The following is a 21,834-nucleotide window of genomic DNA, read 5'->3' on the forward strand; positions in this document are numbered from 1 at the left end:
CCATCAGCTCACCGGCCTTTTTCACATAATAGTCTCATCCGAACGGTTTCTCTGCAGTGGACAACATTCAGCTCCAATAAGTGAACTTCATAAGTCGCCATGGTAGAGGGCTTTCAGTGATAATGGACACGAATTCTGGATTTCGAAAAGCGAAAGGATTTGGCGTAGTCGCTCATATGCTTCATTTTTATATGCGATGAAGTAGGTGAAGGTGAATTAAAGAAAGATTGAAGAGTACGTAGTGGACTGGAAATAGTGGGGTAGCTTGATTGATTGTGAAAAATGTAGGACTTATCTAAAGTAATTATAATTTGGGCCATGAGCCCAAGATGAAGAGAAAAAGATGTCTAGAATTTAAAACAAATTCGAGTGAAGTTTAAAAAAAAATACACGTGTCGTAAAAAAAAATCTATTTTATTGTAATAGACATCCGGCCATTTTTATTGACAGTTACAAACTACTAGGTGTTTTCCTGCACCATGTGGAATAAATTTTTTTAAAAATCTAACTTATATTTAAAAATTAAAAATAAAATTTATTAAATATTATAGATTTTACTATTTTCTTACTAATATTTAATATAAATTTGATATATATTAAATCAATTTGTATAAAACTAATAAAATGATATAAAATTGTATAATTATCAAAAATTTAGCCTAAATAATATTTATAAAATTTGTAGATATATAAGAAACTAATGATCTTACGGTTATATAGTTAATTTTTTTTTTTAAATTGTAGAAATTTTTGAAAGCTTCTGTAATACAAATTGTATAATTATACAAAAGTAATAATATTTCAAAATTTGAAATGTTATATATGAATATATTTATTTTATAGATGATGTATGAGCTACTACCATATTTAAAAAAAAATTACCAAAAATAAATATCAACATTAAATGTAATATATGAATTATTACCATATTCTAATAAGTTTACCAAAAATATAAATCAACATTAAATAAAATTATCCATGTCATATTTTTTCGGAAGCTATGTCATCAATTTCAGTAGTCATGTCATATTTGTTTTGTGAAAATGATTGTAGAGATGAAATGTGGCAAAATCACTTCGCAAATATAGTCTAGGAGATTATTTTAGGTAATCAATCAGATTCCACGCTCAGACTAATGAACAACAAAATTTTAACTATAATCAACCTATTTTCATATAGAAGGTTTGTTTACACTCGAAGTCAGTTGTTAAAGTGTCCATTCTCCTTCTCAGTCGGGCAAAACATTTTACATTGATTACATCTGAAGAGTGCTCCTTCCCAGTGGGATGACATTTTGCATTGGCTATCTCAAGTGACCAATAATTGAGTTATATTTTTAGCTATATTACAAGATTGGTAGGTCTGGATTCACACTTTTATTATCCATTATCAACTTATCATTCTCAACAAATACTTAATTTGGTTGATTACTTTAAGAAATTTGGTTCATATTCAAATCCAAGTTATTTCTCCCTTTGAAGATATATTCATCTTTTGATCAGCTGCTTACTTCTCCGTTTTGTTTGTTATCTAAAAGTTTATAAAACCACATTTTAGTATACAAGTTTTCGTTAAGTATCTATGAGTAAGAAAATAAAACATTTTCTCAAATGAGAATTCACAAAATACTCTTTAGAAACCCATTAAACACACATCAGTTTTAAAATGTTTAATTTTTAAAACAAAATAAATTTTAGTTATTAAGGAAAAACATGTCAAAATAATTTATTTTATAGTTGAAAAAAACTCATTTTGAACAACTTGGCATTTGATCGTGCTCTTATAGTGTTTTTGTATTGTCGTTTAATCAAAAAAAGTTATTAGACAAAAAAAAAATGATGAGTCTGTTACAAATCTTTATGTGGACGAGCCATAACCGGCCTGATCCGGTCCGACCAGAACCGGCCCATCCGGTTCGTACCACATGTCCAAAGGCGGCTGGAAGTTTTCCATTATACTTGACCGACTTTTCTTTTACTTATGTAATTAGGTTTTCCTTTTCCTAATTAGATTAGGAATATGTATCTTTACCTTTTCCTAGTATGTTTAGGATTTCCATATTACTATGGATTTCCATTTATCTATGACGGTATATTCTTGTATATAAAGGAACTTCTATGAATAAATAATATACAGATTAAATCATTTTCATCATCATTATTTTATAACATTTCCCATCATCCTTATTTTATAACACGTTATCAGCAAGATAGTCCCTAAAACCATAAGCTAAATCTGAAACCCATAAACCCTAAAATTCCAGCCGACAGAAACCTTGATTCCTTTTCTCTCTCGTCTGTTTTTCTTCTTCATCCGATCAGATCAGTCCAACGATCCGACAAGCAGCCGAAAACGACCAGCTCAGCCACATCCGACGAGACGATAGCGACCCGATAGCAATCCGACCAGCTTCAGCTCGTTCCCGATTCGCGACCCGACTAGTCCTCACGCACCAGCTCGCGAACTCTCTCTGCTTTTTGGTGGTCCGGTTCAACCCTACAAAAGAAATGGTAAATCTGAAACTCTAATAAAGAACCCACATCGAATTTGGCTTGATTGATAAAGGTTTAAGACAAATTAAAATCTTGCAAAACCCTAATAATAGAAATCAATACTCTAAGTTTGGAATAAAGAAATTTATGATAAGATATCGGTTAGATTTTGTGATTATTTGATCATATAGAACCAGATGATAGGATGTAAAATTCGGTTGTATGAAGAACCCTAAAACCCTAATTGTAAATCGGTTTGTTTGATGTTCTTGTCTGATCGTTTGATCATTGAGGTTTAAATTATTCTTGTTTGAATGATTGATGATCTGAGTTTTAAGATTAATAGATTGATTGAATCTCGAATTAAAATCTTAAGGCCTTGAAACCTTAATCTCATATTGTTAAAACCGGCTGCTAGTATTGTTTTAAGATTGAATAATATTAAAACCGGTTGTAGCTGATCATTAGTTTAAAATCTTTGGCTGCATAATAAGTTAACATTTGATTGTTACATATAGAAACTGATTGTTAGGGTTAGAATCTGAATGATAGGATTGTGTATTTTTACATATGGCCGATCATTCTTACTTAATTCAATCTCGACCAGCATGACATATAGATCGCATAAATTGTATTGTTTGCATCATTATACTTCCCTTAGACCATATAGTCTTAGGTTCGTCATAAGCTTGTTTGCATCATGTGATAGAAAGCCGTGTGGCTTAGTACATATTTATGTGGCCGTGTGGTCTAGTAATGCATCATATCCGAATGGTCATGTGACCTTGCTTGCATACTCATGACCGTATGGTCTTATATTCATATTCCTAGAGATTACTTGTTTTGATTGATGCATTCGTTACATTCTCATATAAAATCCGATCTCTAGGGCCGTTGCATCACAACATTATAAGGCCGTGTGGCCTAAGCATCACATTGATACATATATACCCCGCATTCTCGACCTATCTCGCACCATGGTCGAGTAGTAAATTGTTTTTGGTCGAGAGACTTGTGAAACCGTATGCATTGATTATTTTGAATTGGTTGCATGAATTCTAAATCTTGAATTGATTGATAATATGATGTCGAAATTTGAGCCCTTGGATCATGCTGCCATAAATCTCTCTGGAGATAATTATCTGGAATGGGCAATGAACACTTCAGTTGTCCTGAAATCAAGAGGACTCAGTAGGAGTATCATTCAGGATAATTATGCAACTGAAAGTGAAAAGTATAGGGCCACAACAATTATGCGCCATCATCTCACTAAGGATCTGAAAAATCAGTACCTAAATATTGAGAATCCTCGTGACCTTTGGATAGAATTAAAATCCAGATACACAATGGTGTTATTACCAAAGGTCAGACATGAATGGATGAGTCTCAGATTACAGGACTTTGAGTCTGTGGATGAATATCACTTTGCTTTGTCCAAAATCGTTTACAAACTGAGACTATGTGGTGAAGTGGTAACAGACGAGGATTTACTGTTCAAGACATACTCTACATTCCATCCAGGAGATCTGTTGTTAGCACATATCTATATAGAAAGAGGTTTCACCACCTATAATGATCTGCTTTCATGCCTATTGATAATTGAGCAGAATAAGTTGCTAAAGAAAAGCAGTGAGATGAGACCTCCTGAAGCAAATAAGACTGAAGTAGATAAGGAGGAATCCAAGGTAGCTGTGTCCAAAGTAATAGATGGTGTGGCCGGCTTGTCTATTGACTAAGAAAATAAGATTTCGACATACTGATTTTGTGTTAAGTTTTTGATTTATGCTTTGCTTTGATCTTCTTGTCATTCACAAATTTTCTTATAATAATAGAATTGTTTTGAGTTCATTGCTATTATACCTTGCCTGATTTTGCTTGATAATGTGAATGATTTTATTGATAAAGAGTACAAATTTGGGGGTATAGTAGCCTAGTGAGGAATCTATGGCCAAGGCATTGCCTAAAGGGCATTATATACACCCAAGAATTTGTGACCCATTGAGTTATAATAAAATGGTTTCCAAATAGAAACAATGGGCAAAAAGGAAACAAAAAGTTCCTTCAGATTTAAGAAGAAAAATCGCCTAAGGCCTTATAAGAAAGTGGTCAAGACTATACCTGTGTACTCTACTGATCTAGACTATGCCAAAGATCAGTATGATAAGAGGCAAGAGCCATGGTAACCAGATTGGTATACCCCACGAAATTATACACTTTATGGCACGACTGGATTAGCCATCCTAGTATAAACTTGATGCAAAGATTGATATTGCAAAAGGCACACAGAGTTATCCCATAGGATCTCACTTTGTGTAACATGTACACAAGGGAAACTCATTATGCTTTATTGTCCCAAGCATCACGAAATTATAGTATGTTCATGAGGGGGAGTGGGGATAAACCCGTGGTCCATGACCATACTACAAATTCGTGTACCATGGCCTATGACCATGCTATAAATGGCTTGGCTGGACCCTTTTATAAAACACATAATCCACATCCAGCCTAAAGCTTGGGGACATCACAAGTTTTACATGTATATAAGGCAAGTGAGCATAGATATTCCCATCTCAGATTGAATACGGGTCATGAGCCAGACATATACTATCTTAAGAGACTTTGAATAAACCACCACAGACATATGTGCCGTCTAAGATGGAACCTCGGAAAAGGATTGGGAATATATGTTGGATATGAGTATGTCTTTCTCCAATGAGTTTTAAGAAACCTTGAGCTAAATATGGGTGATCAGATTAAGGCCAGGTACACGGATTGCATGACTAATGAATCCGACTATCCAACATTAGAAGGAGAAAGTTATAAGCTGGTAAAGAGTAAAAGAATGATAAGAGAAATAGAATGATATTAACCATCATTATCATGGCAAGATCTTCGGACTAAAGAGTATGATTTAAGACGTCCAAAGAAAAGAAAAATTATACAAAGCTAGCTAATCAGATGCCATACACATTGACCCGAAAAGAAAAGAATGACTAAGTCATACCAGCTTAGCACCAAACGAATTTGATGTCCTAGAAAGAGACATAGTCAAGTTGCTATAGAGTCTATACAAGATAGACCAATGAGTTTCATAAGATAAGAATCCTCGGAAAGAAAGGATAAAGGTGCATAGAAAGATAAGACAAATCCGAGGTCATTAGGGAAACAAGACCAGACATAGAGATAAGGCTGGCCAGCTGAACATCTAAGGTACCAAACCATGTAGCTTGGGACACCAAGCTGCTAGGTAATAAAGGTCTTGGATAATGAGATCTCAAATCGATTAGATCATGTCTGGAACACAATGGAACTATATAAGAGTGTCGACACATAGATGATATATTTGTATAAGGATGCACAAGAAAGTAGCACTTGAACATAAAGATATAAGCGAGGATCATGAACCCACGTAAGAGTACTCGTAAAGATTAAGATTAGATTGAAAAGGAACATGGGATTAAAGTATATAAAGAGATAGGCGTATTGGCCATATAGATATAGAGACGCCATATGATGATTAAGCCAGTGGATAAATGGATCCTGTGAGGAAAAGAAAATCGTGAGATGAAGAATATGATCATGTGGTCTAAGGTGTTCATGTTCCCACTTACAGCATTAAAACATGGCTTGTTACACAAGGATACTCACAGAGACCAATAACAGTTTATAAGGAGATATACTCAATTGTGGTGGATGCTACTACATATTTTCGAATTGATACAGGTCTGGTCATAAGAAAGAAATTAGATTGACATATAATGATGTAGTAAGCAGCATATGGATCACTGGATAAAGAACAACATTGTTCCTAAGCTGTTTATGGACTGAAACAAAGCAGATGCATAAAATATGTAATACTTAGTAAAGGAGTTATATAAGAACAATCCAATTCAGTCCATATATACTTATAAAAGAAATTTGTGTTCCTTGTGTTTACTTTATACTAAACCAGCCTAAAGAGAGGTTAATTGGTTGATACAGATTATCTATTAAATCTCAGAAAAAAACTATAAACCATCGCTGCAACACTAGCCAAGATAATTTATAGTTGAAGTTGATATATCAACATGGACCGATCAGATTGTAGTATGGCTAGTGGAAAAGAAAGATTAGCTATCATGTGGCAGTCCATAAGCACGTGTGGTCGAGGTCCATGACCTAATATATATTCCAGTGAGTGGTATGATCCACGGCAAGAAAGGTCATAGGACGCCATCAAGATATAAATATAGGACTGCAAATGTAAGTATAGCCCATTATGTATATCAATAGACAAGGTAGAACCATAATGGCCAAAGAGATTGACCAGGGGTATGTCTGGTCAAGGTCTAATGTATATGACATTACCGAAAGCAAGAGAGATCGATAACCATGTATGAGGTCCATGAGTGTATTTGGCCGCAGAGCCATAGTTTGATGAGATTGTGAAACTCATTGCAGCAATGATCATTGATCATGATCTTAGACACTCATGAGACAAGTTATGGACATGTATAGACGAGGTCTATGACTCAACATGGATCGATCAGATTAGAGTATGGCTGATGATAATAAAGAAAGATCAACTGTAATGGACAAGACATTGGTGCATATGGTTGATATACATCCGTGTGGAGAAGATGCACCAGAACATAGGTTTACGACCTGAAATTAAAAGTTCATGGTACCATGCTCAGTCTATATTGTCTATGAGTATGTTTAGTCGAGATCTGTCCGACCAAAGTATAGAGTGGTCGACAGCAAAGATTCACGTCTTGTCCATGCACACACGAGTTTCCAGAAGACATGAGAATTTCAAGCATTACGTTCAAGTTACAATTCAGCAAGAGCTATTTCAACATCAACATTCAGGAAGGTTCGAATTAGGGGGAGTAGTATGTGTGTTGTACTCTTTTTCTTATTCATGGTTTTGTCCCACTGGGTTTTCCTAGAAAGGTTTTAATGAGGCAACATGAAGCACATTACGAACCCTGAATGGTTATGGCGTCTAATGGGGAGTGTTATAAATCCTTATGTGGACGAGCCATAATCGGCCTGATCCAGTCCGACCAGAACCGGCCCATCTGGTTCGTACCACATGTCCAAAGGCGGCTGGAAGTTTTCCATTATACTTGACCGACTTTCCTTTTATTTATGTACTTAGGTTTTCATTTTCCTAATTAGATTAGGAATATGTATCTTTACATTTTCCTAATATGTTTAGGATTTCCATATTACTATGAATTTCCATTTATCTATGACGGTCTATTCTTGTATATAAAGTAACCTCTATGAATGAATAATATACAGATTAAATCTTTTTCATCTTCTTTATTTTATAACATTTTCATCTTCCTTATATAAGAGTCTATTTTCTTTCAAAAAAAAATTTTAAAACGAATAATAACTCAAGGAAGAAATTAATGGGCTGATATTGAAAGACCCAATAACTAAAAAAACAAAATCCCCATTATAGGGAAGATGACCCAAAGGTTAAGCTAGGGTTTTACTCGACTCCCTCATTACAGTGGCATATAAACACCTTTGTCGCTTGTTTAAACTTGATCTTCTTCTTCCACTTTACTTAATTGTTTTTTCTGTCTGTTTTCGTTTTCATGATTTTTTTCTTGTGACGAATCCAACTCTAATCTCTGTTTTAGTATGTAGTAATTTCCTTCGATGATGATCAAAACATAACTTTCGTTCTTCCGAGATTCATTATGCGGAAACTTTATGGAGACCTGAACTGAGCAGAGGCAATTACTACATATCATTGAACTTCTTGTAGATCAAAACTTGTTTTTGGTGTTAGCTTGAAGGGTATTTTTTCTGGGTTTGCTCTGATGATGTCAAAACATATAACTTTCGTTCTCCTGAGATTTCAATGTGCTGAAATAAATTGGAGACCTGAACTGAAGTGTTTCGAAACAAACAAAAAATATATTTTTTTCTTTTGTTGTCTTTATTCAAGTTTGAAGGTTTACAGAAGCATACACAGTATACACTTTGCAGCTACATGAATTTAAGGAGAGAAGTTGCCAGTTCGTTTTGAAAATGTAAATTCCAATGACCAGTTACAGCATGGCCTTGCTTGACGAGATTGAAATAGAACGTTTTGGACATATTATCTCGTTTATATTGACCATTAAACAACTAAAAAGCAATAGTTAGACTAATCTCACATGATCAAAACCATATTCACAGAATTTGTAAGTGCACCTAGTAATAACAGGAAAAGAATTTGATGGATCTATCACTAAATTTTATCTCAATATATAATAGTCATATTAGATCAAAAGGAAAATCTTAGACTTTTCAAAGTTATTGGCCTCATAAGTCAGGACAATAAAAGTACTCTCTTTATAACCAAATAAAACACATTCGGTTATACCTATTCATTTGTAATACTTATACACAAAACCTACTAACAAAATATTCAGCTACGAACGAGCAAAGTATAAAAGCCAAAACCGTGATTGTTATTGGAACCGTAAGGCATTGTCAACAAAGAAAGATATCAATCACAATAATGTAGATGTTTAAAATTCCGACTTTTCATGATAAATAATCTTAAAACAAACGTAGGATCTTGGAATCATCAGAGTCTACTTCCGATCTCTCCGCTTCCGTTCTGCTCTCTGCCTCTTGTCTTCTTCCCACTCACGATCATACATTCTAAATACCAATGGTCAAGGAAACCTTGAAGATACACAATCAATGATGCATCATATAAGGGAGTGTTTCATAATGCAAAATTACTAAAGCAGATAAGATTATATAAGTTGCTATTCAAGGATACGGGTCAGGATCACGACGAGCCATCTTGCTGGAAGCTTCTTTGCCAAGAAGTCTGATGCTTGGCTCTTCAGGATAACCTCCATGTTGAATCATACTACTACTGCTCTTTCGCTGCTCTCTGCCTTCGTACGATGATGGTCCCATACCCATTGACAAAGATGACTGGTGTGGCATTGGAGAGTATTCCCCTGGCTCTGCAGATGAGACCTGTTGATCCCTCTTTATCTTCCTTCTCTTGGAGGCTTCAAAATCATCTTTCAATGGGATACTTTTTTCTCTTTCTCTTTCCCTCTCTCTTTCCCTTTCTTCTCCCTGCACATAAGAGTAGACATAAGAGTTTTATTCCTTTTGCATTTATGCTACAGTTTCTGATAAAGAGGAGCCATGTTACCTTCAGGATGATGGTTTCTCGGTCCTCTCGCTTTCGGTCACGAAAATCGTCATCTCTTCTTCGTTTCGACTCTTCCACAGAAACTGATGTATTCTCTTCAGAGCGTCGTCTCTCTCTTTCATCATGCCTCGGAGAAAGCCTCTGGGAATGCCTTGTACCTCCGGCCCTCCTTTCGGGTTCTTCTTTCGAGGCCATAGATTGTGGAACGATGTTAGGAGGTAGCGGTGGAGGTGGGGGTAAGCCTTGAGAAATAGAACGATCATCACCATGAGCTTTCTCAAGTGACGCGTCGCTATGACGCAATTTGCTTCTGTCATCTTTGCTTCTTTCATCCTTGTTTCTATCGTAACTCCTAGTTGTTCCTTTATCAAGCCCCCTCTCAACTGAGCGCTCTCTACCATAGCGTTCCATGGATTTATCTCGTGCTTTTACCACATCATCTGCACGAGTTTTATCAGAACGCTCGACTCTTTCTCTGTGGTCCCTGTCCTGTCTTTCATTACCCTTATCCTTTGCCCTGTCTTGATCTCTCTGGGTGCTTTGGTCATCACTGGGTGTTTTGTTTAAATCCACCCTAGCCTCTGCTGATCTGTCTCTATCACTCGGTCGAGCCTCACTGTCATGCTCTTTGTGCTCAGAGTCTGCTTTACGGCGTTTACTTGTTCTGTCACTATCTTCAACAGCATTAGCTCGTTTCTGTAACCTATCACTCGACCTCGAAGAAGTGCTAATTTCATGCCTAGGGGAATGAGCAGTCCGAGTAGATTGCTTTTGAGTATCTGTAGCTTCAGCACCATCATCTTTCACTGCATCAGAGATTAATGTTAGAATACCTGACAAGTCCGTCCAGTTTTCACTAGCTTCAATGAACGTCTTATGATTTTGTGGGTGAGATCAAACCTTTGGAAGAACCAGTAGCTAAGCTACCATTGCCTGCTGTGCTGGGAGAAGCTTTGGTCAAACTTGCTTGCCTGCTCCCCAGATAAATAACATCGTTGTCAGCTGCGGATGTTCTTCCAGCAGCTTTACCGGACTTTCCATCATCTTTTCCAAAATCTTGCTTTGTTGATTTGTTCATCGATGTAGCCGATGCACCTCGTTTAGAAGAAGGTTTTAACTGCCAACCAAAAAATAAATTAAGCATGATATAGAGTTGAAGCCTGAAATCTACCTGAAATATTTTAGCGAGCAACTTCCAACATAAAAAGGGTGGGGATAGGTTGGGGTGAAGGCGAAGAATATAAGATTATAGTATACTGCACTATCTTGGGATTAAATCAATTGACCTTAAGAGTTTTCACTCACAACCAAGAGCCCACGTGAGGGGATAGGTTATCCCAAATACAATACCTAATTATCACTTTCCTAATGGAGCTGTCAAATAAGTAGAAGGGGCAGGTTAAATTTCCTATATAATTTCTGTGTAGTGCTAGTGACAACTTTGGGAGTTATAAGTAAAGCAGGAGTTGCTAACTTAAATAAATAAAAGAGCAGGGAACATGATGATACCTCGGCTTCAGAGTACTTTGAACCAGCTTTGACAGGATTCTCATCAGATATTTTGGGTGATTCATCTGTTTCCTTTTGGTCCACTGGTTTCTTAGACACAGATGGTTGGGCATCCGATGGATTGCCTCCCTTTGATTTTGGATGTCCTTGATCAGATTTTGAAGGCATATTTTCCGTTCTTCCATCTGGTATTTTACTTTTTGACAACTGGTCCTTGCCGCCAGACTCAGGCTGCTGGTTAGCAGTAGATCTTCCCCCAGTTGATTCACCACCTACCAAGCCATTCTGGGAAGGAGTATGTTTAGGAGTATGTACTGGCGGAGCCTTTAGTTCAAGGTAACCCATGCCAAATTCTTCGTCAGTAACCCATGATGACTGCAAATAATCCACATTCAGTGAAAATTGCAAAAAAAAAAAAAAAAACACTCGAGTATAAAAAATTGCTGTGGTTAGCACTCACTTTTCTTGCAGATAGAGCAGCGGCAACACCAGTTGCCAAGACCTTAAGGTCCTCTCGCTCATCATTTTTAATTTTCGCTACCTGTGAGACAAGACCAACAAAGAACGGAAACATTAATCTTCTCACAAAGAACAACACATGAAACAAAAGCTGTACACATAAGACCAACTTAAATCATATTCATAAGACTGGCTAGTAAATAGGTACTTGCCCGTTTCTCGATATTATATCCAGTTTTCCGAGTAACTGGGAAAACACCAGATATTTTTGTTAGCATAATAAGGGCATTACGAATCTCCATGTACTCGTTTGACTCCAGACACTGGATCAAAAGCTTTGTGATTTTTGCACACCATTTCCAATGTACCTTCAAAGACATCAACAGAAGAAACAGCCATAAACACACATAAGAAACATGATATTGCTACTAGTAATTAAAGCATAACACGTGACAGCTAAATAGTAGAAATACATAGGGAAAACATATCCAAAGATGAAACTAAATATATCAAAATCATCGCTGAGTAGATGCAATGCAGTAACATCATATAAAATATATTTAATTGCTTTTCTACGCGTCATGCCATTAGTTCAACAAATAAAAAAGGTAAGAACACCCAGCTGACATTAAAACAACCCTTTAGTTGAAACAGTATAAAATATATTCTCGAGTCTTAAATATAGCAAATAATAGTTATAGTGCCTTCATAGCCTTGATTTTCCTGATCTTTCCGTTTTATCTGGTCAAAGACTCAAAATTTCTATGCGATAACGTCTCAGCTATTGGAAGATCTTTACGTTAGCCCTTAATACTTCCAGAGAACGTATAGAATTGCCCTTCTACTTTCGGCTGACCATAATAAAGAACACTAAATAATAATGAACAAGGATACTCAACAGCTAAAGAGATTATACCCTCCTCAAACTTGATATCGTTAGATTTTATACATATTACAGAAGTCAAGGATCAGAATTTCTAACCTTCACAAATTGTCCAAATGTGACACGCTGGCTGTTCGGGTATCTATAATAAACAGCAAACCCAGGCATGTTTCCGCATTCACTTTCATAGATTGATTCTGCGCTCTGAGAAAATATATGCGACAACACCAGCATTAGAAACTAGATCAAGAAATAACCCAATTCTATACTTTCATCGTCTAGGTAAAATAAAATTTCTCGAGTTACCTTCCAGTGGTATGCAATCTTCAAGGTCTCGAATAAAAACCTCCCAAGTCGTCCAACTTCGTATTCAGTGCAGCAGCAGATCATCGGTTGTAGCGTTTTACATATCAGTACATCAATGTGGTTGACTGTGTTAAAATAGGGTGTTCCAAGAGAGTGGAGCATATGTACAAACATAGCACAGTACACAGAATCTGCCATGCTAAATGTGCAACGAGGGAAAATACAACGTTGCAGGAACTCCATATTGATCTTCAAAGTATCAGGACAGGAGCTCAACCATTTATCCTTTTCACGTGAAAACCTTCTACGGACAGAGGCAACATGTTCTTCATGCTTTTTCAGTTCACCGGTTAGACGATCAAGAGATTCTTGAATCCTTTCCTTCTCTTTTTTTCTCTTCGTAATTGCAGAGCTGGAATTATCAGCAACCTCTTCCAGAGTCTTAAGGGCAGCATGTTGTTTAGATATCTCAGACTCATAACGACTTCTGGGAACATGGAGATCATACAGAGTAAGCCCCCAAAATGTAGCGTAGAGGTCTGGCGACAGACTATTCCAAGCTTTCGAGGGCAGCATTGTTCTTACTGTATCAAGAACATCAGACCACCTGCAAACATATTAACACGAGAGAAAGTCCAATATATCAGCATCTAGGTGTAATTCAATTAAATAATTGATTCTTATCACACATCAAATCTTCAGAAAAAGACTAATTGACACTTTAGATAAACATCACGTCCACAATGTTGGTGCGACCAAATATACTAAAGTTTTGAGTTGAGATATTACGTTACAGCTTTTTCAGATGTGCCGACATCAAGAATCATGGAACTCTCAGATTTTGATACATCGGAATCTGCATCAATAGATTCCCCACTGTCCAAAGGCCATGAAATATCACCATTCCGTCGACACTTAAAGAGCCTCATCACAGGTCGAAATACCAAAAAAGCGACCTGGCAGGGGATTCAAAACATAAGTTTGGGCTTCATAATGCAAAGCAATAATAGCAAAGTGAAGTAATCGCAAAATTAAGATAATAATGCCTAACAATGTAGACCAGAAAGACATGCGAAAGTGATGAAATTCATATTGTTAAAGAGTGCAATAACACAAGGGTAAAGAACAAGGGACAAAGGAAAGGAAAATCGAAAGACCTCTGGCTCAAGATGGTATGTATGAACAAGCTCTTCAAGCGAAGGTATGAGCTGAGCATAAGCAGTAGCGGGAGTAACAGCGCTAGAAAGAAAGTCCACGTATTGGAGGAGAATTCCATGACATCTGTCGAACTGTTCAGTGACCATCTTAATATAGGGTGCATCCGCATTTACCACAACCCTGCATATAAAGAAGTAGTTTACGTTATAATAACAATTATAACATAAATCTAGAAAATCATAGTCTGTTGACTAGATGAGTAACTGTACATCACACATACTCGATTTAGAGATATGAACATCGTTCGTGGTCAGACCAAATATAAAATATAAAATCTACAATGTCGATTTAATAGGGCATTTTTCTCTCCGTGTCTATTTAAGTTTCCAGGTATATGTTGTAGAAAATTTGCTCCAATTAAGACTAGTGCTCCATGCAAACAAATAATGCCAAACAATTTTGCGCAGTCAAATTTATCAACTTACAGTGAACGATGCTGGGCGATAAGTAACAAAAGGGGGATAGCTAGCTTTGGTTCGTCATTTGGGAGTAACGAATCTCGTAGACGGTTGGATGATTTGACAAGTGCCTGCAAAAACCAGGAAGACATGCATTAAATAAACAAATAAAGCATATTTATACTGATGGCGCTGTCGCAAGCTCATATGTTTTTTTATCTACGGAACCTAGCATCTATAGAAGTATAAAAGAGGTTTTGAATGAAATGCATTTTCTTACAAAACTAGACATTCTACATGAAAGACTTTAGATAAATAACTTGTCACAGCTTTGCAGACATGTATGCATCTGAACGCATAGACAAGTGACACAACAGTGTCAGAATATATGCAGCTGCAAACGATGAGCTCAAACAAAAATGTAGGGGATCAAACTTGAATACAACCAAATCAATAATGTTTCATTCAGATTACTTGGGAAAAAAAGAACCTAAATTTCAAGCTGACAACATAGCCAATTTTCTCTAACAACATTTAACAGATACATGCACTTGTGGTAAAGACCAAAGGTTGGCTCCTCTCAAGATTTAATAAGATATTATTTTAAGTTTCTGGGGATCTATAAAGACAAACCTTGTTGTTCCGTGTCATGCCAAAGGATGTTGCGTGATAACGTAATGTCTCACTTCCTGCCATGGCATCCAACTGATCTTCAGTAAGGTTCTCAGTGTATTGTACATTTGCCATCTGCTGGATCAGTTCCTACAAATCATTGTCGAATGACAGGCAACCACCATTAGTTTGAATAAGTTGGATCATAAAAATTTGAGGAATAAAAACCAACCTGGAGAAGAACAAGCTCAATCCCTTGGCCTCTCTTTAACTGGTTAACGAGATACTGGAAAAGACCCCTTAACTCCATTGATGGATACTTCTTACACCTGGATAGCATGATGTTGTTTATCGAAATACTCCAAAATGATGGCCTTTATTACTTTATGAATGAAACTACTATATATATGCATCATGCAGATAAAATTTTGGCGAAATGACAATATTCTAATGGAATTGAGAAAGATAAAACACTTATGAGAAGAAACACATGGAGAAACTAACACGATGAACACATAAAAAAAACTAATGGCTAACTTCTAGAGGTTAGCACTCGTACACAACGTGCTTTTCTATCCTGGGCATTACTGAAAATATGCCTAGACTACGCAATCACAAAAAAAAACGCCTTTAGCAATCCGTTCTCACTCTGAAAATGTAATGAAACTATTTCTAGCATGTATCAATGCATTCTAAGAAAAACACATACAGGTGACCCCAAAATGAAGCCAAGGATTGAAGCCAGTCTGATAAATTAATCCCGTCATCTTTGAGTTTAGCTCGTCCGCTTTGCACCAGTCTTTCAATCACGACATATTCCAGGACATCATACTCTAGCTGTGTATCAGGAAGAATTTAGAAAGTATGAGAAGCTTCTCAATATCAACAATAACTTAGAAATGAAAGCTGACAAACTCCCTAAATGTACTAGAACATTAAATTAAAAGGGTCTCTGAAAGAATATATTAGGATCCATCTGACTGCATCCCAATTTACCATGGGTTTACAATGTACTATTTCACTTCATTGAAGCCTTCTTCAGAAGCTCATGTTTGGGTATCCGCCAAACCAACATACCCCATTTCCGATATTCTAAAACTAACAGAATGAATGCTAGAACGAATGACTACAATGCATCACTAAACCTGCAAAGCCAAATCACACTGACTCGTGTGAAAATAAATTTACTTTGCACTCTGAAAAAAACACTGGCAAAAAGACCATCCGTTATATTTTTTATTCATAATGCGTGTATAGGAAAACCGAGGTGAGTAAGGGTATAAGGTCAACAACGGCAATAGCATACAAACAAGAGGCATAAGGCGGTACTGACCTGTGTCAAGTATTTGAAGGCGTCTACAACAGGAGCAATCATATCTCTGTATGCTTCAATCTGTTGCAACAAGAACCTAACAGTTAGCCGTCTGAACAACTCTGACTACAAAAATAGTAGCAAAACCAAATTTTGCGGTAGATTGACACCTGAGTCACAATTGTCCGAAGCACCGTCATGGGATTGGCATGCGCTAGTTTTGCCACCATCCTTCCTAACGGCTTCAAATTTTCTTTTGCAAGCCGTTTCAGAATCCATCTAGTGTCCAACTGACATACGAGAATAGCTCATGAGGGTCTGAAGATGCATATTTCCAGCTGTATAATATAAGGATAAAAGGTCGAAGAAGTTATACTGCGCAATACCTTAGCCACTTGCCTTGCTGCCAACAGCAAAGGATTCCGCTCATCGTCCTTTTCCCACTCACCATATAAGCGATAACGAGCCTAAACACAAAATTAAGCAGCTGGATAAACCATCACGTTCTACAGAAAAAAACTATTTGGATAAGAAACAGAAGCAAGTTAACCTCATATGGAAGGAGACTCATCACTTCCCAAATCTCATGACCAACTGCTGGATTTGCAGGTATTAACTGTAACGATGGCAGAAGGCATGTTCCAAGGGCTTCTTCCACTCTAAACCTAGCTTCCTTCAGGTGCTTGATTTCATCTGCACTACCTTCTTGATTTGATGACCCATCACTACTGCGAACAAGATCTAAGGCCGACAAGTAGTAAACCCTTAATAGTCTACAAATCTGCCACAATGGTAAACATGTATCAGCTTCAATCTTCAATATTTTGTATAATCAGAAATTTAAAGGCCAGTGCACGTGCACCTTCTGCAGCAGTTGTGTATTACGGTACAAGTAGGGTCCAACTGTAACAAGCATCTGAAACACTTCTTTAAGATCTGAACAAGTTTTACTGGCACTTGTATTAGCAGCGTGGGCAATCTTTTCTGAACCCGCAGAAGAAGAATTTTGAAAACGTGTCTGACGGGCAATGCGATAAGCATGAGTAATTCTTTTCTCTATAAGCCTGAAACATAGAGCAAAAATATCATTGTTTTCATCATAAATTAGTGGCCAGAGCTGCTGTACTACTTAGGTGATACATAGAGCTGGAGTGAACACTGAAAAGTAACAAAGCAGTTATACATCTGATGAAAAAATAGCTGAGTTCACTCACTAACCTAAACAAGCCATCACATATATGATTGTGAGCCACCGGATTAAGAGGCGCAAGACGCTCGAACATGATATTGGCATGACCCCTGAAGACAAGTAAATTGTTAACAAAATAATAGGAGCTTTCACTTCAGTTGAACAGAAAGGGGAGTAAGTACTATGGCATTAGTTATAAATAAGATATACAAAGCAGCTTTGAAGAAGTATAATTTGAAACTTCACATGCAATAGTTCAAGGCGGTGTAACTAAACAAGCTGTTTTGATGATAGTGGATTTGTTATCAAAAAAGAAATCAAAATGGGGATGGCAAAGCTTTCAGAAGAGTTCAATTTTTTTATATAAATCAAGAGGAATACCAGTCGTCCACAGAGAGGAAACCATCAAGGAGGCCCAGAGTCTGATTATTTTCAAGCTCTGGTATTCGCTCAGCAACAGCTTCAGTTTCCATGTCTAAAGCAGCATAGAGATCAACTTTGAAATCTCCTTGCTTCTCATCCTCCATAAGATCCTTCCCAGTAGCAGCAAGATTTATCTTTCCAATATTATTGGCCTGTAGGAAAGGAAGAATTTGTAAATATGACAACTCGTCAATAAACATGCGAAAGAAAGGCTTCGAAAACAACAAATAATTGGCTGGCTTCCAGGAAAATGGACAACTGCTTAATATGTAAGTATTAATTAAAATCTGGACAAGATGAGCAGACCATCGTATGTGCAGCGGAAACAAGTTTTTTCGTTTGTCTTAAGAGAGAAAAATGTATTAATTCAGAAGAAACATAGAGACAACTTACGCTGGGCCAGCACAAAACTATCTTAAAACATCTATACACATGCATCTACGAACTTCTTAAAGGAAGAGAACAATGTGAATCGTACCTCTTCAAAACGCTTTGCAGAATAAGTATTATAATCCTCAAAAACTTCTTCGTCCTTAGGTAGCAGATGTGCATATCTGTTTTCAACAATTGGAAAACAACATAAGAACATACGGTCCATTGATTTAGTATAGCTTCACTTGTTATTAACACAAGGAAATGTAGCAAACTCGTAATCACCGAATCAGTGCACTGGTAAAACAAGATATTGATTTGAATGAATCACTTGCAAGATAATAAATCATCTACTAGGTAGTCATCCCCAAGAGCAATCTCGAAGTAATTTTTTTAGAGCAGCCAAAATAAGTTTTGACAGTCAAAACCCCACCAATTTCCTATCAGAGTGCATCAAGAAACAAGCTTAAGAGACATAGCTACCAACTAGCTAAAAATACATAATGAAGAAAAATCTTTCATTTAGATTCCAATTTATATAGCCTTATGCTAACACAATGAAAAGAAAGGCAATCGTTATGTACAACAGTACAAGTATCCAATTCAAAAGGAAATTTCAAAGGCATCGTCTGCAGAAAAGGGATAAAACCAGTTTATTTCCTTAAGGCAACATATAAGCTCGACTGAAAATTCCCCAGTGGCTTCTAAGGACCTAGAATGTAAGAAAGAAAGGGAAAAACAGATCAAGGAAAATTACTAACATGCTTTCAAGACTGATGAAATTCTTCTTTACTAGCAAGGCCGTAAGCTTATAGAGCCCAGATGGAACTGGACTATTCACCTCCAATCTCTGATAGTATTGAAATTTAAATCCAAGAATTTGTGAAGCATGAGACTGCATATCAAAGAGATTGGGTTTAGCAAAAATAGTCTCTCAGGCTAAGTGGTAGAATATGACAACACGAGGAGACATTCCAAACCTTGGGAAAGATAGGAATTAGATTGAGAAACGTGTCGTAATCTTGTTCAAGTTCAAAGCAATCCAAAACCTATTCGTCAAAAACAAAGGGAATATACATATAGGGAAGGACAAAGGGATGCACTCTGATATCAAACAAAAAGATGAAAGCGACAGAATAACTTACAATGTCGAAAACACGGTTCGGATCAAGGTCAAAATGCCCAATTAATGACTGCAAATAAATATTTTAGTTCAGAAAAGATAAATGGAATACGTATGTGAAACATAACGTATCGGCAGAAGTAAAAACCTTGATAATTCCCATAGTTGCTGCTGATGCATTATGCGAAGAACCTGCAGATCCTCGGCATAAAAGGGTAATCTGCACTCCACAAAAGAATCTATTTAATGAAGTTGTAGTACTGACAATCTGCTTCAATCAAACTCCAAAAAAAAAAAGAAACCCTGCTGACATATATGTTAGTTACTCTGCAAAACTATAATTAAACTAGCAGAAGATTTTCCTTCCAATTGGAACCGTGTGAAAAGTAAAGGCTAAATCAGCATCGTAGAAGAGATCATCGCATCCAAAAACTAAAGACGAGCATTTCTAAGGTGGATTTCACAGAGAAGGCAGTAAAGAGCGAAGATGTATCTAACAACAGAGCATAGAAAAGAAGGGGACAGAAAGAATGACAACAGATAAAAGCCGGAGATCCTCACTAACCAATTTGGCATATCCCTCGCTTTCTTCACGGAGTAAGTTGAACTTTGTCTGCTGGTACAGAAGACGAGTGTTTAATCGCACCTGAGTAGCACAAGCCAGAAATGTAAGTTATAAGCAATGATCTGTAGTTACAATGGTCAAGGAGAAACTCTTTAAGAGATAAATCTACCGCAAAAGGAACTCACTCAAACTAAATATTACACAAATCAGACTACAGTACATTTGTATTTATTATTAAACGAGATGAGATATTATCATTATCAAATTACCGCCGTCCCTATAGCAAATTTGTATGTCACAATAATATAGTAGTTACAGAAGTGTGAAACCTCACCTCTTTCCCCTTCAAATCTTGGGCTTTTATTTTAACCATTTCAGCTTCCCATAAAAACTCCTCCTAATAGAAAATAAAGAAATCAATCATCAGCTACTTCGTAATAGTTACTTTCTTACTAACCAAGAAAATAGAGAGAATGGTGAAAAGAGGGATCATTAATTGGCTGGATGTCACCTAATGTTTACCTCACAACGCTCTTGGAAGATCCTTTGAGGAACTGTCTGTGATTCCACAAGCCATTTTGCCTACAAAAGAAAACAACTAAATTTAGCTGTGAGCATAGAAAAACTTGAGGCGATGGTAAATGAGAACATAAAGTATATTTTAACGAAGAGACTTAAGTATGTAATAATCAAAACTAATAAAACACCACGAATGCTAATAACCTCCAAGTAAGCAGCTTCAAGAAGTTTTGATCAAACATACAATGTAAAGTCTAGACGAAACTGCACTAATCGAGAATTGAAGGCAATACGGTCAAAGTTTCAACTCTTTAGGCTTAAGGAACCTTTTACGATAAGGATCAAGTATAAGGCTCCTTGCAACCCGCCCAAAATGAGCATAGAGCTAGCTGAACCTTAGAACACTACTGATAGCAAAACAACACATGCTCTAATTACTAGCATAGAATGCTATCACATGATTTGTGCCAGTAAATTCTTGTTCATACTTCATAACCAAGACTAACAAGGCAAAACCAGAACCAGTCGAGGTAAAAGTACTGACCAATTTTGTTAGGCGAGAACGGTGATCCCCCGACATGGTAAGCTGCAAAGCAAAGAATCCAACGCTCAGTACAATCATTTGAAAGCAAAAAAAAAGGTCGAAACTTTAAGATCTATTGAAAGCCTACATCTTGAGCTATCTGAGTCACAACATCCGCAAAACAAGAAGCTAACTCTTCCTTCGATGGATCATCCAAAAACTTCACCTTCTCCAACACTACCTTACAGCTCTGAATCGGCAACTCGCCACGAACCTGATAAACCCATTACGACGCACCTTCAGCAACTCGAACACATACGCATAGATTGGAGAAATAGGAAGAGAAGGTTTGTGTGTGAGCGTGTATACCAAAACCCAACAGAGCTCGTATAGGAAACGAAGCATCGGTACGGAGCTGGGCAGCTTGGAACCGTAGCTGCCACTCTTCCCTTCGCGAACGAACTCCTCCGTCACGTACTTACACTCAAGTAGCGGAAGAGACATCTCTGACCCTCTCTTGTGGTATCCTTCACTCCCCGATTCGAAACCCTAGAAGACGAAGACAATAGCGTTTAGACTGCTGGAGAATCCGATTGGCGGGTATAAATAAGCATTCCTGGTATCGGGAAGATCAGGGAACGAACAATTGATCGGAGAAGATGAATTAGGGTTTTGGAGAGATCGTCTGATTCGATGCGAAGTGAGATTGAAGACGATGACGGGTGTTGGCTATGTTTTGTTTCAGCTAAACGCAAAATTGAAC

General features: G+C 36.9%; 1 protein-coding gene and 2 non-coding genes across 3 annotated transcripts; 2 read left to right on the plus strand and 1 right to left on the minus strand.

Annotated features, from left to right (window-relative positions):
* Nucleotides 1-8,143: 8,143 nt before the first annotated feature.
* On the plus strand, nt 8,144-8,227 carry LOC125584886. Its single transcript, XR_007321793.1, has one exon. It is a non-coding gene; the product is annotated as a small nucleolar RNA Z159/U59 (small nucleolar RNA).
* Nucleotides 8,228-8,307: 80 nt separating this feature from the next.
* On the plus strand, nt 8,308-8,393 carry LOC125584885. The gene has a single exon (XR_007321792.1). It is a non-coding gene; the product is annotated as a small nucleolar RNA Z159/U59 (small nucleolar RNA).
* A 536-nt stretch (nt 8,394-8,929) lies between these two features.
* Nucleotides 8,930-21,810, minus strand: LOC106400753 (THO complex subunit 2). Its single transcript, XM_048750847.1, has 34 exons — nt 21,716-21,810; nt 21,441-21,620; nt 21,220-21,345; nt 21,093-21,134; nt 20,552-20,611; nt 20,364-20,426; nt 20,030-20,110; nt 19,613-19,684; nt 19,487-19,534; nt 19,322-19,390; nt 19,103-19,236; nt 18,448-18,523; nt 17,928-18,121; nt 17,576-17,656; nt 17,220-17,421; nt 16,908-17,138; nt 16,744-16,824; nt 16,528-16,647; nt 16,379-16,438; nt 15,755-15,882; nt 15,278-15,374; nt 15,067-15,195; nt 14,461-14,564; nt 13,975-14,155; nt 13,607-13,773; nt 12,818-13,424; nt 12,611-12,715; nt 11,841-11,996; nt 11,630-11,710; nt 11,170-11,544; nt 10,561-10,777; nt 9,661-10,466; nt 9,271-9,581; nt 8,930-9,146 (listed from the first exon to the last, which is right to left on the minus strand). Exons 2-34 carry the CDS (start codon nt 21,573-21,575, stop codon nt 9,077-9,079), a joined length of 5,409 nt encoding a protein of 1,802 aa, XP_048606804.1. The 5' UTR covers nt 21,576-21,620; nt 21,716-21,810; the 3' UTR covers nt 8,930-9,076.
* Between the last annotated feature and the right edge of the window lie 24 nt (nt 21,811-21,834).

The sequence above is a fragment of the Brassica napus genome, chromosome C3 (genome assembly GCF_020379485.1).
Source record: "Brassica napus cultivar Da-Ae chromosome C3, Da-Ae, whole genome shotgun sequence".
Lineage (NCBI taxonomy): Eukaryota > Viridiplantae > Streptophyta > Magnoliopsida > Brassicales > Brassicaceae > Brassica > Brassica napus.

Coding starts and splice junctions, on each gene's coding strand:
- LOC106400753 (XM_048750847.1), bottom strand. CDS start 21,575: ATGTCTCTTCCGCTACTTGAGTGTAAGTACGTGACGGAGGAGTTCGTT. Junction 19,685..20,029: donor GCGAGGGATATGCCAAATTG/GTTAGTGAGGAT, acceptor TGTGGAGTGCAG/ATTACCCTTTTATGCCGAGG. Junction 16,648..16,743: donor CAGCAAGGCAAGTGGCTAAG/GTATTGCGCAGT, acceptor CTCGTATGTCAG/TTGGACACTAGATGGATTCT.